At 38.2% G+C, this 17,966-nt stretch overlaps 1 protein-coding gene across 4 annotated transcripts in view; it reads left to right on the forward strand.

Annotated features, from left to right (window-relative positions):
* Csde1 (cold shock domain containing E1) overlaps nucleotides 1-17,966 on the forward strand; it is a 41,935-nt gene that overhangs the window by 12,276 nt on the left and 11,693 nt on the right. The window contains exons 3-11 of one of the 4 annotated variants that reach the window (XM_036189802.1): nucleotides 7,554-7,700; nucleotides 9,769-9,967; nucleotides 10,998-11,107; nucleotides 11,505-11,597; nucleotides 12,211-12,308; nucleotides 15,053-15,134; nucleotides 15,436-15,564; nucleotides 15,682-15,807; nucleotides 16,457-16,669. In XM_036189802.1, coding sequence (XP_036045695.1) covers nucleotides 7,563-7,700; nucleotides 9,769-9,967; nucleotides 10,998-11,107; nucleotides 11,505-11,597; nucleotides 12,211-12,308; nucleotides 15,053-15,134; nucleotides 15,436-15,564; nucleotides 15,682-15,807; nucleotides 16,457-16,669 — 1,188 coding nt within the window. In that variant the 5' untranslated portion in view covers nucleotides 7,554-7,562. The remainder of the gene's footprint in view (nucleotides 1-7,553; nucleotides 7,701-9,768; nucleotides 9,968-10,997; nucleotides 11,108-11,504; nucleotides 11,598-12,210; nucleotides 12,309-15,052; nucleotides 15,135-15,435; nucleotides 15,565-15,681; nucleotides 15,808-16,456; nucleotides 16,670-17,966) is intronic. The other 3 variants (XM_036189804.1, XM_036189803.1, XM_036189805.1) reach the window with 3 other exon arrangements.

Raw genomic sequence — 17,966 nt, forward strand, 5'->3', positions numbered from 1 at the left:
CGTGTGTGTCTCTAGGTGTGTCTCTAGGTGTGTCTCTGGGTGTATGTTTTTGTGCTATGTGCTTTTGCAAGGTCCTTCAGAGGTCAGAAGAGACATTGGATCCCCTGGAACTTGGGTTCCTAGGTCCTTAGCAAGAGTAGCAAGTAAGTTCTCTTAGCTACCACCACCAACTACTACCCCCATGTTGTTTCATTTTCTTTTTCTTTTTTCCGAGACAGGGTTTCTCTGTGTTGTTTGGTGCCTGTCCTATCTCACTTTGTAGACCAGGCTGGCCTTGAACTCACAGAGAGTCCACCTGGTTCTGCCTCCCAAGTGTTGGGATTAAAGGCATGCGCCACCACCCAGCATTGTTTTCTTTTCTTTTCCCTCCCTCCCTCCCTTCCTCCCTCCCTTCACAGGGTTTCTCTGTGTAGCCCTGGCTATCCTTTAATTTGCTCTGGAGACCAGGCTGGCCTTGAACTCACAGAGATCTGCCTACCTCTGCCTCCTGAGTGCTGTGATTAAAGGTATGTCCCAACACCCAACTCCTGTATTGTTTCTTAATTGATAACTACTCTAGTGATAAATTTATCTCCATAACCAATTTTAAGATATTTGTTCTAGCATGACTTCTGTCTTTTTCTTCCTCACCTGATTTTAAGAGTAAGTATAGGCTGTTCTATTTATTGGCCTACCACAAACTGAAGCTTCTTACAAGCTAAAGGAAGAGGTTGGGAAGTACGTGTGCTTCTTTCTAGTCTCGGTTTCTTGGTGGACTGAGGCAGGACCTCATCCCACAAATGGAAGACAGCATGGGGTAACAGCAAGACTGTGTCTTAAGGATGCAGGGCAGTTGTGTGAAGTACTTGTTTTCCATTTTCCCATTTATTTCACTGATGTGAATTACAGAGATGGATGTAAATTAAATATTTCATTTGCTACAGCTTGATCTAATCTCTGTATTCTGAATATTGCTACATGAACATTTTCAGTACATGGGTGAATATACCCTGTGTACTCCCCACTATCTGAAAATAGAGCTATATGCGTACATTAGCAAGCAAGATACAACTGAGGTAGAAGACACTGGCTGTAAAGCATGTTATGATTGTAAAATGCTTAGATGAATAAAAGTGTGGTTAAGGAAACATTTGCTAATGTGATAACCCTTGAGTGTTAGTTTTTCATTTTTAGATTAGTATACAGTGAAACAATGGGTGTGACTATTCATTTTCAGACATATATGTGATTATACTTTGGAACCCCTAGTGAATTTTTGTGGTGTGGTGTGGTTTGGTTTTTCTAGACAGGGTTTCTCTATAGCCCTGGCTGTCCTGGGACTCACTTTATTAATTTATAGGAATGAGTAAATATAGGTAGATAGCAAAAAACAAAGGCTTGGGAAGAGATTGGAGGGCAAGTGAAAGTACACATGAATTCATTTGAATTGTTTCATTAAAACCCTCTAAAGCCGGGCGGTGGTGGCGTACACCTGTAATCCCAGCACTGGGAGGCAGAGGCAGGTGGATCTCTGCGAGTTTGAGGCCAGCCTGGTCTACAGAGCTAGTCCAGGACAGGCTCCAAAGCTACAGAGAAACCCTGTCTTGAAAAACAAAAAACAAAACAAACAAAAAAAACCCCCAAACCTCTAAAGATGACAAAAGAAAAACAAATATAGGAAATCCTGTTTTGTTTTTTTCTGAAGATAATTTTCATATTCAAGATAATAGCAATATCAAGAGAAAATAAATGCTTTTAATGGCTGAGATGACAGGGTAACTTGCTAACTGCTAGGGGCATAACAATAAAATAAATGTTACCTGAAACTAAAGGGCATGTTTTCAAAGTCAGCACAACAGTGCCTTTTTCTCCCTTACTAGTGATAACCTAGGAACATCAGCAAGGACATTGGAAAACTGATGTTACACTAGTTATATGGAGAAACGTAACAGTTTACCAAGAAATTTAAGAGTCTGAATTTTTTTTTTATTGTAAAGGCGAGGTAACCAACCAGCTTCCAGATTCTCTTGTGCCTATTTTTCTTAAAGACCTAATAATGAGCAGTTGTGCTAACTAGACACTTAATCTAAGCTTTTTATGTGAAGCAGCACCCTGAACCATCCCAGCATCCTGAGATGGTTATGAATTTAGAACAATAAAAGAGTACAGACTTTAACGATTTAAGCTTTGTAAATTGAAACAGGTTAACCAACAAAGGGTACTAAAGGCTTAGAGGTTAAGGCTGTTTGCAGCTACTTCCAGAGGACCCTTTGAGTCCTAGTGTCCACTTTAGGTGCTAGGCTCATAGTGATCCAGTGCTCTCTCATTGACTCCACAGGTACCCAAACATTATAATTTATTTGGTTGGTTTTATTGTTTTATGACAGGGTCTCATGTAGCCCAGGCTGATCTCCAACTAGTGAGGATGACCTCCTGCCTCCACCTCCCAAGTCCTTGATCTACAGGCATGCACTGGTTACAGGGGTTTTGCTGTGTATTTTGTTATTGTTTGTTTTGTTTTGGACTAAATCTATACTAGAGGTACTAAAAGGAAAAACCTGATTTCCCTGATGTGGTTTGTTGAGAGATTGTATGAAGGACATGTGTTTTAAGTGACACAGTTGCTAAAACTTTAATGCACCTAACAGAGAAATAATCATTGTTCTATATTAATTAAAGTACTATAAAAATAGTGAAATATATTTTAGTAGTAGTTACTTAAAATCAGTAGAGAAAACACACATCTGTACGTCTAGGCTTAGGAGGCTGAGGCAGAAAGATTGAGGAGTTAGAGAGATCCTCAGTGACTTATTTCAGTCTGCCTTTGGCTGGCCTACATGAAACCCTGCTGAAAGGAACAGTGGAAGTTAAATGAAGAGATGTTTACTTTAGGCATACAGAACTATCCTTTTTAGAACTGGCTTTGAGGGAAATAACTTATAGAATGGAATTGTTCAAGCAGACTAGATCACAAACATATACTTACAGGCGTTAATGGCATAAAATTATAATGACTAGAACTTATATTTTATATGCATTGGTGTTTTTCCTGCATGTTTATCTGTATGAGGGTGTCAGGTCCCCTGGAATTGGAGTTGACAGTACTGTTATGGATGCCAGGAATTGAACCTGGGTCCTCTGGAAGAACTGTCGGTGCTCTTACCCACCAAACAATCTCTCCAGCTCTTTTTTTTTTTTTTTTTTTTTTTTTTTTTGGAGCTGAGGATCGAACCCTGGCCCTTGCGCTTGCTAGGCAAGCACTCTACCACTGAGCTAAATCCCCAACCCCTCCATGAAATCACTTAAGCTCTGACTTTACATTTGAGGAAATCTCTGGAAAATTAAGTGTAACTGAGATCCTAATCTATATGAATAGAACCTAGATCAGTGCTGGTATTGTAAGCACTTAGGTCCTGGTTAAATGAATAGGCCAGCGGGGAGTTGAGAGTGTGATGAGCCATGGCACAGTTAAGAGCACTTGCTGCTCTAGCGGAGGACCCAGATTCAGTCCCAAACATCCATACGGTGGTTAACAACAATCATCTAGTTTTAGGACATCCTAAAGCTTCTTATGGCTTCCTCCAGTACTAGGCACTCAAATGGTATACATATAGATGCAGTCAAACACTCATGCAAAAAATAAAAATGTTTCAAAAGTGTGAGCCATTGAGTAAGAATTGGATTTTCTTTTCATTTTTGCTAGTTTTTAGCTCTTCATTTGTGGGATCTTTTATTTATTTTATGTTCAAGAGGTTTGCATGTATATGTGTCTGTGCTGTACCACATGTGTTCCTGGTATGTGAGAAGATAAGAGGATTCTGGAACTAGAGTTACAGATGGTTTTGAGCTGACATGTGGGAGCAGAAATTGAACATGGGTCCTCTGCAAGAGCAACAAGTGCTCTTAACCACTGGGACAGCTTTCCAGTTCCCGTATAATTTTTTTTTTATTACAGCATAAACATTTTTTTGTACAAAGCCTCATGTAGCTCAGACTAATTACAGAGTGAATATGTAGCTCAGGATGGCCTTAAATTCCTGATCCTACTGCATCCATCTCCCAAGTGCTGAGATGGCAGTCATGTATCATCACACCTAGCTCTATGCTATTCCTCCTGCCTGACCTTGACACCTGCTTGTGTAGGCCCAGCTGACCTCACAGATCATCTGCCTTTGCCCCTTAGTGCTGAGATTAAAGGTATGTGCCACCACATCTGATTTACATACTCTTTTTTTCTTTTTGGTTTTTCGAGACAGGGTTTCTCTGTAGCTTTAGAGCCTGTCCTGGAACTTGCTTTGTAGACCAGGCTGGCCTCGAACTCACAGAGATCCACCTGCCTCAGCCTCCCGAGTGCTGGGATTGCTGGGATTACAGGCGTGCGCCACCACCGCCAAGCAGGTTTTGGTTTTCAAAGACAGGGTTTTTCTTCACTGTTACCCTAACTGTTCTGGATCTCGCATTGTAGACCAGGCTGCCCTCAAACTCAGAGATTTACCTGTCTCTGCCTCCCGAGTGCTGAGGTTAAAGGCGTGCACTACCACCTCCTAGCTCAAAACATTGTGATTTTCAGGGAACTACCTATTCAGTGAAGTTTGTTTTTTTGTTTTTTTTGTTTGTTTGTTTGTTTGTTTTTTTGGAAGAAGCACCAGTACTTAAGATGGAGGATTTTTAAATCATTGACAAAGCTCAAATTTTGTCAAAGTCTTCAAAATTCATTGATTTGTTTATTGGTTGTAGAACCTTTTAATAGCTGAAAACAAGTGAGTATCTATCTATACTCATGCCATCCACTGATTAGACTCCATCGATTTATCTGAACAAAAAGTCATAGTTCTCAGAGTCATGTTCTGGTAATTTAATTCTACAGATTTACTTAAATTCTTTAATATCACTATGAAATTAACTGCATATTTTCCTGACTATGGAACTTTACATATATAAAATCAGCGGTCTTTTGGGTTTTTTAAAATTGATGACAAATCCAGGAATTGTGATGTTCCCCTCCACCCCTTTAGGTTTGTTTTTTTTTCTTTTCCATTTTTTTCTGAGCATTTTGCATTACATAAGTAGTGACTTCTGAGGGTTTTATTGAATATTTCATTTTATTAGTGTGTCCTTTGTGTCTGTCTGTCTGTCATGGTCATGACCTTTTGCAAAATTAGCTATGTAGACCAGGTTGACTTTGAACTCAAAGATCCTCCTGTCTCCTCTTTCCAGGTGCTGGAAAAAGGGTTTTGGCAATGTTGGTGAACAAATGAGTTATAATTACATAAAAAGTTATATAGTTTTTCAAAATTACTAATCCAATTAGAGTTCTTTGAAAACATAAAATACCTTCCCAAAGTTGTAGTCTAAGCAGTCAAAAGGTTAAGGTGGGAAGATTGCTATTTCTTTTTTTTGTTGTTGTTTTTTGTTTTTCGAGACAGGGTTTCTCTGTGTAGTTTGCTCCTTTTTCATGGAACTCACTCGGTAGCCCACGCTGGCCTCAGACTCACTGAGAGACACCTGCCACTGCCTCCTGAGTGCTGGGATTAAAGGCGTGAGCCACCACTGCCCGGCAGATTGCTATTTCAAGTCTAGCTTGGGCTACATAGTACAAAGCCAACTAGAACTATATTATGAGGCTCTGGTTAAAAAAAAAAAAAAAAAGGGAAAGAAAGTTGAGTAGTATCTGTCTTTTCCTGTGAAGGATAAAACAGTACCTAAAGTGGTTAAAGGCTACAGAAAAGAGCATAGGTCAGTGGAGATTTAGAGAGAAGACCAAAGAGCAGTGTAGCCTGGATTCCAGTATCTTGTTCCTGAGTTAAGTTTTGGAAGGAAATGCTAGTGTCTGTCTTTTCAGATTCTGGTTTATTTTTCTTTGGTGAGAAAGTAGTCATTCTTGCTACCTACAGAGTGCTTGCTGTGTGGTAGGAATGGAAAGTTGAAAATGAATGGTGATGATGGGTTAGGCTTACAGTTTTCTGGGTTTTATGTTTCTTATCACATGGGTTTGTCTGTCTTTTCATTTAAAAATCCATGTAGTAAGACTAAGGTCTAAACATTAAAAAAATAGGACTTTGAAATTCATGATCTAAGTCAGCCTAAAATAATGGTCCTCAAATTATTTTGATTGTATAACATGTGAGTAAGAAGCCGGTGAAACTATTTATGGATTGCATTATTATACTATAGTTGTTTTGGAAGAGTGTATATAATAAAAATGAGCAGTATTATGGAAGTAGGTTACCTGTTTATACAGATTCATGTCATCTTCATTAGATAAGTATGGTCTGTATACTTTTTGTAGGGGAGTTTTTATTTGATTCTCTTTTGTTTCTAAATTTTTTGGTCTTGCTTCCTAAGTGTTGGATTAAAAGCATGTGCTACCATGCTTGGTTTAAGTATTTGTTTTGTGTTGGAGCAGTGGTTCTCAACCTTCCTAATGCTGCAGCCCTTTAATATAGTTCCTCATGTTGTAGTGACCCCCACTATAAAATTTTCATTACTACTTCATAACTGCAATTTTGCTACTTTTATGAATTGTAAATATCTGTTTTCCAGTGGTCTTAGGTGGCCCATGTTAAAGGATTGTTGACCCCTCCCAAGGGGGTGTGACCCACAGGTTGAGAATCACTGTTTTGGAGGACTGTTTCTGTGCTATTTTACCTTTTGTAAGACAGGCTTTCGCTGTAGTCCATGCAGGCCTTCAACTCAATACTCTTCCTGCTTTGGGCTCTCAGATGTTAGGGTTGTACACATGAATCACCATGCTTGGCTTTTTTTTTCTTTGTTTTGTTTTAACCTTCACCCTATTTTGAATTGATACATCAGGGACATTATATATGCAGTGTGTTTTATTGTGGCTAATATAAGCCTGACCTAAGTCATTAGATCTCATTAAGTAGTCATGTCTTTGATAATAGGTTGACTAGCTAGCACTGGGAGTAGAAGTGTCGACTCCCGTGGGCTGTGCTTGCACTTAACTTTCCCTTCCATATAGCATCTGCAGAACATACCCTGCTGCAGAGCTGCCTACATAACTCAGTGTGTAGTGTGCTGAGAGCAAATGTGTAAGGAAATAGGACTTGACCCTCAACCTACTGAGTTGTACTTTAACTCTCAGAATATTGGCATTATCTGGGAAATTTAACTCTCTGACATGATATATCAGCTTAGTGAAAGCTGACATGTAAATACACAGTAATACTTATAGGAACTAATTTTTATTTCAGCAAAAATGAAATTGTAGTATTTTTATTCTATTTCCCATTGGATTAGAATTGAGAAGAATTTTGGCTTAGCCACTAGAGTTTTTTGTTTTTGATTTTTGACACAGGGTTTCTCTGTGTAGCCCTGGCTGTCCTGGAACTCACTCTGTAGACCAGGTTGGCCCCGACCTAGACTGCCTCTGCTTCCCAAGTGCTGGGATTAAAGGCTTGGGCCACCACCGCCCGGCTGCCTCTAGAGTGTTCTTATGACATTTAAAAAAATTATAACACAGGATAATGATTGTTTAATGTATCTGAGAATACTTTTCAGTTTGACCCTCATTTACTGATTATACTCGTAAACATTATGCTATGTTGCCACAGCTATTTGATATGGAGAACATATTTACCTTATCATCAGATCATCAACCCACTCCTGCAGCCCCTCCTTCACTCTCTTTACCCTTGTCTTCATCTTCTACCTCATCTGGGACAAAAAAACAAAAGCGGACCCCCACATATCAGAGATCTGTAAGTCAGGAAAGGGGTAATTTAGTTTGTCTTGCATTGTGTTCAGCATGGCTTATGAGGCTGCATGGTCTAGCTGAAGTACCTGCAGACTGTATAACTTTCTAGTCAATTCTTTCACTTTGGATTTTGAAAGATAATTTTAGGAGTTTAGGACCTTGCTGCCCAAAGAAAGTCTAAGAGACCGAAGCATCGATATTGCTTGCTTAGATCTTGTTGGAAGTGGAGGGTTTCAGATCCTTATCTCCACTCAGTCTGATTCTTGTGTTTTAATTAAATTACCAAGTGGCTTTAGTTGGAGAGAGCTTAAAGCCCATAGTTGAGTCATCTAACAGTGGATTTTGGCAAGTGATTGTTTTCTAATTGGTAAAATGTGCATAGTATATTGTTTTTATAGACTTTGTGAAAATTAATACAGTTCAGAACAATGGAAACAGATTAATTACTAACAACTGTGCTTTGGTTTGCATATTTTGAGTATCCCATTCATTTAACTGTTTCTTTTTGTATTTTTGAGACAAGGTTTCTCTGTAGTCCTAACTGTCCTGGACCTCAAGAGATCCACCTGTTCTTGCCTCCTGAGTGCTGGGACTAAAGTTGTACACCAGCAAGACCCAGCTTAACTGTTTATCTTTCAAGAATTTTGGTCCTTGAGGCTGGAAAGATGGTTCATTGGTAAAGAGTGCTGGCTGCTCTGCCAGAGGACCCAGGTTTGATTCCTAGTACCCCACTGTCTGTGACTCAGTGCTCGCTCGGGCCTTCATGGACAGCAGGCAGTATGTGGTACACAGACGTACATGCAGGAAAACTGCTCATCATTCACATAAAGGATTTTGCTCCTGAAGATATATATCCTTTTAGTAGTTGCCTATGTTTTAAGAAAATGAAAATGCTTATGTCATAATTTCAGTGAAAGGGACTTTTTAGAAGATTTGGAGATGGTGGTTGTGTGGTAAACTACTCAGCCTTTACTAGATGCTTTTTCCATTTTACAATTCTTTTAAATTTACAAAATAATTCACTTTTATGATCTATGAAATACCCAAGGTAATAATATTTGTCCTAAACAGATTCCATTGTGTTGTATTGTATTGTATTAGCTTCGTTTTTTTACTGAAGAATGTTTCTTTTGCTTTATCAGATCTTAGAATTGATCATAGAATGACATTATTTAGAGATGTCATGATTGTCTGGGTACTGCTTGGTTTTTTAGCAGGGAAAAGGTCTTGAATGTTCTTAGGAATTAACTAAACATTGTTAGACAACTCCTTTTTTTTTTTTTTTTTTTTTCCTTCAAGACACGGTTTCTCTGTAGTTTTGGTGCTTGTCCTGGATCTCACTCTGTAAACCAGACTGGCCTCCAACTTGCAGAGATCCGCCTGGCTCTGCCTCCCAGAGTGTTGGGATTAAAGGCGTGCACCACCAACTGCCGGGCTAGACAACTCTTTTTGGCTGGGAGTTTTGTATTAGAGTTTTTGACTCAAAATTTTCAGTTTTTTATTTTTTTAAAGGACTTGAGCATTCATTGTGCCATAGTTTGTTTTTGTTTGTTTGTTTGTTTGTTTGAATTAAGTATTGAAAGTTTATTGTGTTAATCTCTACTAACTTTATGAATTCAGCCTGCATGGCTTTCTAAAATAGTGTGAATATATCTACTTAAATACAAACATAGGTGTTAACAAAACTGGTAGTTCTAGGTAACCAGTTTTTTTTATATTGATTATTTTTGTTCTGTAATTGTTTCAGTAATTTTAAGTTAATGTTAAAGTTAATATCATTGTTTTACCTTAGTATTAAGCTGCAGGAATTATTTGGTTTTGTGAGTGAAAATTCTTCAAGTGACAGCAATTACTTAAAATAATAGTTTCTTCTGAGATGTTAACTAAGTATTTCAGTAGTAAATGTCTATAAATCAACTTTTTTTAAAAAAAAGTCTATTTTAACTTCATTTTCTTTGCCTTTCTCTAACAAAGATAAAAACATCTGTTAATCAGATTAAGTATGCTCTAGAAATTATGAACAGATCTATGTATATTGAGTGGTTTTTTGTTTTGTTTTCTTTTTGAAACAGATGAGCTTTGATCCAAACCTTCTCCACAACAATGGACACAATGGGTACCCCAATGGTACTTCAGCAGCACTGCGGGAAACTGGGGTTATTGAAAAACTGTTGACCTCTTATGGGTTTATCCAGTGTTCCGAACGGCAAGCTAGACTTTTCTTCCACTGTTCACAATATAATGGCAACCTCCAGGACTTAAAAGTAGGAGGTAACCTGTCAGCTCAGTTTGTAACTCCCTATTGCATGTCTACTAGTTCCTGAGAGTGCTTGTTGGTGTGTTATCAGTCAGAGGAGATGAACATTTTAGTTACGCTAACTACTGAAATGTATACTCTAATTTTTATTGTGGTGTGGTGTCTTATGAGATCTCAAAGACTTCAACTGGTAAAAAGATATATTTGAGTATTTTTTACTTTAGATAGATACTTAGAAGATTTAAAGGAATGAAGATATGTGCTTTCAAAACAAAACAAAACCCAGGAGGCTGGAATGGTGCCACAGCAGTTATGAATACTTGCTGCTCTTACATAGGACCTGCATTCATTTTCTGGCACCCACATCTCAGCTCATATTCCAGTTCCAGGAGATGATCTGATGGTCTCTTCTGGCCTTTGTGGGTACCAGACACAGAATGTTATAGTCTGCATAAGTACATGCAGGCGAACTCTTATACACATAAAAAAAAAAATCTTTGAAGATGAACTTAGAACAGTGGCTAACATGAATATTTGGTGTACCAGATGTTGGAGGTTCATGCTATTTATCATTTTATTTAATCCTCTCATTGATCTTGTGTGTTAGAAATTATTCTTTCTTTATTGTTAAGGAAACCAAGGTATAGACAAGTTAAAATAGGAAGTTTCCAAATATTGTAGACTTGTATTATTTCATTTGTAATGTGTGTAAATACCATGGAAACTAGGGTTGGATAGGTGGCTATCTCGGTCTAAGGCAGTGGCTCTGAAATGCTCCTGTGCATATCAGTCACTCAAAGGCTGGCTAAAATACGTACTGCTATACTTGATCCCCAGAGTTTGTCTTTGCCTAGGTCTGAAGTAAGGCTCAAGAATTGCATGTCTCCTAAGCTCCCAGGTAATGTTGATGCTTCTGGCCTAGGAACCCACTTTGAGAACTAATGGTCTAAGGCAACTCAAATATTACTTTAAGGTAGAATTCAGAAGCAAGATGCCATTTTTTCAAACATTAGTCCAACAAACATAACACGTTCTTTATTTTAGATGATGTTGAATTTGAAGTATCATCTGACCGACGGACTGGGAAACCTATTGCTATTAAATTGGTGAAGATAAAACCAGAAATACATCCTGAGGAACGAATAAATGGACAAGTTAGTGACTTTGATATTTTGTGTTTCCTTAGGGCCCCATATTTGCATATCTTTCACATTAGAAAAGGAAGATTGTCCCCTGCCTCCTCAGTTTGCACGAAGAGAGCTCTAGTATATAAAGATAACTTAAAATTAGGTCAGAAGCACTGGCGTTTCTTGACCTAAAATAAAAAACATGGTCAAGACTCAATTTGGGTTTTATACATAACCCTAAGTCTTTACTTACAGTCAATTTGTATACTGTAAGTTTGAAACTTGGCAGCATGACATCCTCTTGTGGATCATATTAAAATGCATCCCTATGTATAGTATAGAGGATATTAGAACTCAGTTTATATTGCACAGTGCTGCTCCTGAAATGATTAGCAATGGAAATTTTTTTTTTTTTGACTGGTAGGTTGTGTGCGCTGTTCCTCACAACTTAGAGAGTAAATCTCCAGCTGCCCCGGGTCAGAGTCCAACAGGGAGTGTATGCTACGAACGTAATGGGGTAAACTTGTGTATTTTTCTTAAACCTTTGCCTGATCCATCATGTGATCTATAAGCGTACTTTAAAATTCAAAGTAGAAAACGTAAGCTAGTTGCTAAAATCATTTTTAAATTTGGTTTTAAGAGGCTTCAAGTGCAGCATAATAAAATTATTTTTAAAGGAAAAATCCATAGGACTTCCAAGTGTGTTAGCTTGCCCAAGTGTGACCTTAGTTAGAACATTAAGGTAAAATGCTCCTTTAAATCACTTTTTGGTGGGTTGTGGGGAGGGGGAATTTATTTCTGGTTCCTTTTAAGCACTAACTCCAGTTTTTTATTTGGAATGCCTTATGTAAAAATTGTCTTTTTGAAATGTAACTACAGTTTCTGGGCAAATGCTTCCACGTGTGTAAGCTTTTTGAACTTGGATTGCTGCTCAGCTGTGGACTCAGAGAAGTCATCAGCACCATGGAGGGGGAAGTGTCTTTATAAATAAGACAACTTACTTGTCATACTGCCTATAACATTAAGAAGTTTGGCTTTAAAATGCCAGTAGAAAAAGTATTTAAGTAAATCACATTGTACAGTGAACATGCATCCTGCCGAGATAATAATAATAGCTTGTTAATTCACAGGAAGTGTTTTATCTGACTTACACCTCTGAAGACGTGGAAGGGAACGTTCAGCTGGAAACTGGAGATAAAATTAACTTTGTAATTGATAACAATAAACAGTAAGTTCTCCAATGTTTTCCTAACCTAAATGATTCTTTTTTGGTTACATTAAAAAATTTGAAATGAGGGCCCTGTGTGATGGTGTGCCTGACCTCCTGGTAGTCCTAACACTTAGGAGGTAGAGGCAGGCAGGATCAGGAGTTGTAGACCAGGCTGAGCTATGTTAGATCCTGTTTCAAATAACTAAAGGGGAGGTCAGGAGGTCAAATCTAAAATGATTTAATATCTAACTGGCAAATCTGGGTACTTTTCATGACCTTTGAAGATTTTTATTCAGCAGCTGAGGTCTTAAAGGTCTGTAATTATTTTGTAACCAGGTATCAGAATATAAAGGTAATTAAAACATTGTCCTTTCGTTGGTTAGTTGTTGTTGTTGTTTTTAATGAGACAGGGTTTCTCTGTAGCTTTGGATGGTGTCCTGGACAAGCTCTGTAGACCAGGCTGGCCTCGAACTCACAGAGATCCACCTGCCTCTGCCTCCTGAGTACTGGGATTACAGGCGTGCGCCACCACCGCCAAGCAGGTTTTGGTTTTCAAAGACAGGGTTTTTCTTCTCTGTTGCCCTAACTGTTCTGGATCTCGCACTGTAGACCAGGCTGGCCTCAAACTCAGAGATTTACCTGTCTCTACCTCCCGAGTGCTGAGGTTAAAGGCATGCACTACCACCTCCTAGCTCAAAACATTGTCATTTTCAGGGAACTACCTATTCAGTGAAGTTTTTTTTTCTTTTGTTTTTTGTTTGTTTTTTTAAACACCAGTACTTAAGATTAGTTTTGAGAGAATAATGAAAAGTCAAATAAGAAATGAGGAAAACTGTGGTCAGAGATGTATCATGACATTTTGGGGAGAAATGGAAGTTTGATTTAGCTGTGTTGGTTGGGTTGTAGGAGCATGAGATGAGATTTATTGCATGATCCTTGAAAGAATTGGACAGAGTAAGATTAAAGTTGTGTACGTGCTAGAGATAGTAGGCTCTTGAACAGTAGAGATGTTCTAGACTAGTAGTGATTTAAGTTAGTATGAAAGATAAAGATCAGCCAGGGATTTGGACATGAAGTCAAAAATTACATTGAAGTGATCTAGATATTTTTTTCTGGCCTGACTTAAGAGGTAGATGATAGACTAAGAAGGAATAATTGAACAGTGTATGTATGGATCATAAATTATTGGAATGGTAGAGAAATATGGAAACTGGATTGTGGGTTTCTATATTATTAATTTCATAGACCTAGCGTCTTAATTGAATATGAAGTACAAAACCAGGGAATAGATAGGCAAGTTTCAGATGGGAGCCACTAAAAACTTTATTTTATATTTAATTTAATAATTCCTTATTTGTGCCAAAGACTTGCACTAAATAATTTTTTACCTAGTACTTTCTTATTTAATTTTTTTGAGACTGGGTCCCTATGCAGCCCTGTCTGTCCTAGAACTCACTGTGTAGACTAGGCTGGCCTCAAACTCCTGGCTCTGCTTCCTGAGTGCTAGGCTTCAAGGTTTGTACCACCATGTCTGATAATTATTTTGTGAGTGTGTGAGTGTGTGTGTGTGTGTGTGTGTGTGTGTGTGTGTGTGTGTGTGTGTGTGTGTGTATGTATACGCATACGCATAATGCATACAGTGCCTCAGGGAGCCAGAAGAGGGCATCATATCCCCTAGACCTGGAGTTTACAGGTGTTATGAGCCACACCTATGCCCCACACGGGTGCTAGGTGCTAATTCCATGTCCAGCATCTACACTAATAGTCCTCAAAATTCAGTTATTTGTCTGAATTTATATAGCTGCTCTTTTCTTACAACATTGACCCCCAACAATACTATTGTGTCTTATACAGTTTACACTATCTTTTTTTTTTTTTTTTTTGAGCTGAGGATTGAACCCAGGGCCTTGTGCTTGCTAGGCAAGCGCTCTACCACTGAGCTAAATCCCCAACCCAGTTTAATCTTCAAAATAGACTTGAGTTTATATTACTATTGTTTTGTTCAATGATTGGGGCAGTGTACTAACGAGGTGTTTTAAGTGTTTTCAGTTCTCTAATAGGGTGATTGTCATTTTCAAAATAGGTAGTCTCTTGTCTCCTAGAGGGCAAGAATAAGATGGTGGTATGTGCCTTTTATCCTAGCACTCCGGAGGCAGAAGCAGAATGATCTCTTCGAGGCCAGCTTGGTCTACAGAGTCAGTTCCAGGACAGGCAAGGCTACACAGAGAAACCCTGTGTCAAAAAACAAAATTAAGATAAAAGAATGGCTACTAAATTTAGCACTTACTGATAACATACCATTTATTCTTACCACCAATACCTTAGTTTATAACTAAGGAATGCTTACCTGGCTGTAAAACTAGAGCTTTTCCATCTTTGATGGTATTCTAGTATGTCTTTATTTCAGTTCTTCTGTTAGAATTGTCAAGTAGAGTAGCACTGTCAAGTGGAGTAGCATATCATATACCCAAGTAAAAGTTTGTTTTCTTTTTAATTTTAAAAAGTAGTTCACAAATTCATGGGGGAGGGGGCGGAAATCCCATGAACTTTAAGTTAGGAAAGATCAGGAATTTGAGCAGTTTTCTTTTATACAGAAGGGTCAGATATTTATTGTAAACTTTATTCTTAATAATGACAGAATTTTTAAGGCCTAGAAAAATAGTTTTGGTTGTGTTTTTTTGTTTTGTTTTGTTTTAAGGTTCAGTAGTTTGTATGTAGCCCACTCAAATAATTTAACCCCCTTGATTTCCTTTCTTCTCCAGCACTGGTGCTGTAAGTGCTCGTAACATTATGCTTTTGAAAAAGAAACAAGCTCGCTGTCAAGGAGTAGTTTGTGCCATGAAGGTAATTGATAATAAACTTGAATGTTTTAGGTGTGTTGTTTTTCAACTTCTTTTAAGCTTTGTCCTACAAACCTGAACCACTTGGTTTTCCTGCCTTCTGCTTTAAGACTGTTTCCTCATTAACTTAAACTGAGTTTCATTAATCCCTTGATTGCTAATTCTGTAAGTCTTGGTAAAGGTAGACTTTACCAAGTTGTACTGTTTGGACTGTAATATAATTTTAAGATAAAGCTTGCTGATTTTTTTCAAGTTGTATATTGATTGGTAATTTTCTTGTGTTTGGGGGGTACTTTTTGCTTTAGGAGGCGTTTGGCTTTATTGAAAGAGGTGATGTTGTAAAAGAGATATTCTTTCACTATAGTGAATTTAAGGGTGACCTAGAAACCTTACAGCCTGGAGATGATGTGGAATTCACAATCAAGGACAGAAATGTAAGATGGTTTATTCTCTAACTTGATTATTGGCCTTTTAATAAATATTATTATTAGGAAATACTTAAAATTATGTGACTCCCCCTTCCCCCCTCCCATTCCAACCTCTTGATGTAGGGTAAAGAAGTTGCAACAGATGTCAGGCTATTGCCTCAAGGAACAGTCATTTTTGAAGATATTAGCATTGAACATTTTGAAGGAACTGTAACCAAAGTTATCCCAAAAGTACCTAGTAAAAACCAGGTGAGTTTCCTTTATTGGAAGAGTCTTTTGACTAATTAGTAGTACAGTATTATGGGGGGAGGGGAGACACTAAAATTGTAGTCTGATTGATAAATTGTGTATAGTGGCAGTATTAAAAAAACAAACAACTAAATCCAATGGGTATGTCTCTGGCAGAGGGCTTTCTTAGCCTCCACAGGGTCCCTGTACTGCAGAAAGAAAACTAATGAATGGCATGTTGATGGGTGTGTCTTTACTTACTGAGTGATTGAGAAAAGACCAAAAGACATGTTATCTACATTGGGGAAGTTCCTTACTATATTGGACTGCATTTGCTGCTTCTTTTCTTTTCCATTTGTTAATTTGTGGGGAGGTAGAGTGAGAGGTGTCATTAATGGCTGGGTAAATGTGGGATATAAAAGGCTAAAAATGTTTTTCCTCAACATTTCTTGGTATCATAAGGCAGTCTTAACTGCAGTGCTTGATTTTATGGTTGTCATGGGACCTTAGATCATGAAGCTTCTTTCATATTGGGCTTTGTATTGTCGGCACTTTTTTTTTCCTTTCAGGGTACTATAATATAAGCTATTTACCGTGTGTTCTTCTTGTTTGACTTAGAGCTAAAAAGGATGAGAAATCTCCAGCTAAAATCGTTTTTCCTTCTCATCAGAATGACCCATTGCCAGGACGAATCAAAGTTGACTTTGTGATTCCTAAAGAACTTCCCTTTGGAGACAAAGACACAAAATCCAAAGTGACCCTGCTGGAAGGTGACCATGTTAGGTTTAATATTTCAACAGACCGACGTGACAAATTAGAACGAGCAACAAACATAGAGGTTCTATCAAATACATTTCAGTTCACTAATGAAGCCAGAGAGATGGTAAGTGTTCAGTATTAATGAGATTTTATCTAACATTTAGGGTTCAGGGATGGATTTGGATTTGTACTATTAAGTGACAACTTCTTAGACTGGTGATTTAGTGAATAAAGGTGCTTGCTTCTAAGTGTGTCATCCTGAGTATGTACATGATGAAAGGAGAGCGCCAACTCCTGCAAGTTGTTAGAGGAACTAGTGTAAGCTAATGTAACTGGACTCTCTTTACCCTGTTAAGTAGCTAGGAACCATGCATACTTGAATTAGTCTGGGCATCTTTCTTACTCTCTCAGTTAGTTATCTTGGAAATATATATAGTTTAGATTGAAAATCTGGATGATTGCTAATGTAATGTTAATAAGACTTCAAGAAGTATATTTTTTTAAGATTTACTCTGTGATGTTTATTAAACACTAGGTTAAACAATGCTAAATAGGCCTCACTTCTTTTATGATAATGCTTTGGATATTTTTAATGATTATGTCTAGGAATGGTGTGTGCCTAACACATTACCCAGATATGTCTTAAAAACATTCTAGGTGGGCAGTGGTGGTGCACGCCTTTAATCCCAGCACTCGGGAGGCAGAGCGAGGTAGATCTGTGAGATCGAGGCCAGCCTGGTCTACAGAGCAAGATGCAGGACAGGCACCAAAAACTACACAGAAAATCCCTGTCTCCAAAAAACAGAACAACAACAACAAAAACAAAACCATTCTGTGGACTGGCTTTTCTCAGATACAGTTTGTATTTAGTGTTGTTTGGGATCCTACCATCAGTAGCATGTCTCAGTGTTGTCAGCAAAAACATAATTTTTCTAAGTTCCTTGATGTTTGTTGAGACAGGGTTTCTCTACATCTTGAACTCTGTAGATCAGGTTGAGTCTTGAACTCACATAGATCTACTGCCTCTGTCTCTCCAGTGCTGGGATTAAACATGTGTACCACCACAGTCCTGCCCCTTGACTCTTTGATTCATGTATGCCTGCAGGCCAGGAGAGGGCACCAGATCTCATTACAGATTATTGTGAGCCACCATGTGGTTGCTGGGAATTTTACTCAGGACATCTGGAGAGCAGTATCCTGTGCTTTTAACCTCTGAGCCATCTCTCCAGCCCCCCCCCCCTCCTCTTCTTTTTAATTTGTTTAATGTGAATGAGAGTTTTCCTTGCACATATGTGTGTACTGTATGTGCTTGGTGACCACAGAGGCCAGAAGAGGACATCAAATTTTCTGGAGTTAGTTACAGGTGGTTGTGAGCTGCCTTGTGGTGCCTGGAACCAAACCTGAGTCCTATAAGAACTATA

The sequence above is a fragment of the Onychomys torridus genome, chromosome 6, assembly GCF_903995425.1.
Source record: "Onychomys torridus chromosome 6, mOncTor1.1, whole genome shotgun sequence".
Taxonomy (NCBI): domain Eukaryota; kingdom Metazoa; phylum Chordata; class Mammalia; order Rodentia; family Cricetidae; genus Onychomys; species Onychomys torridus.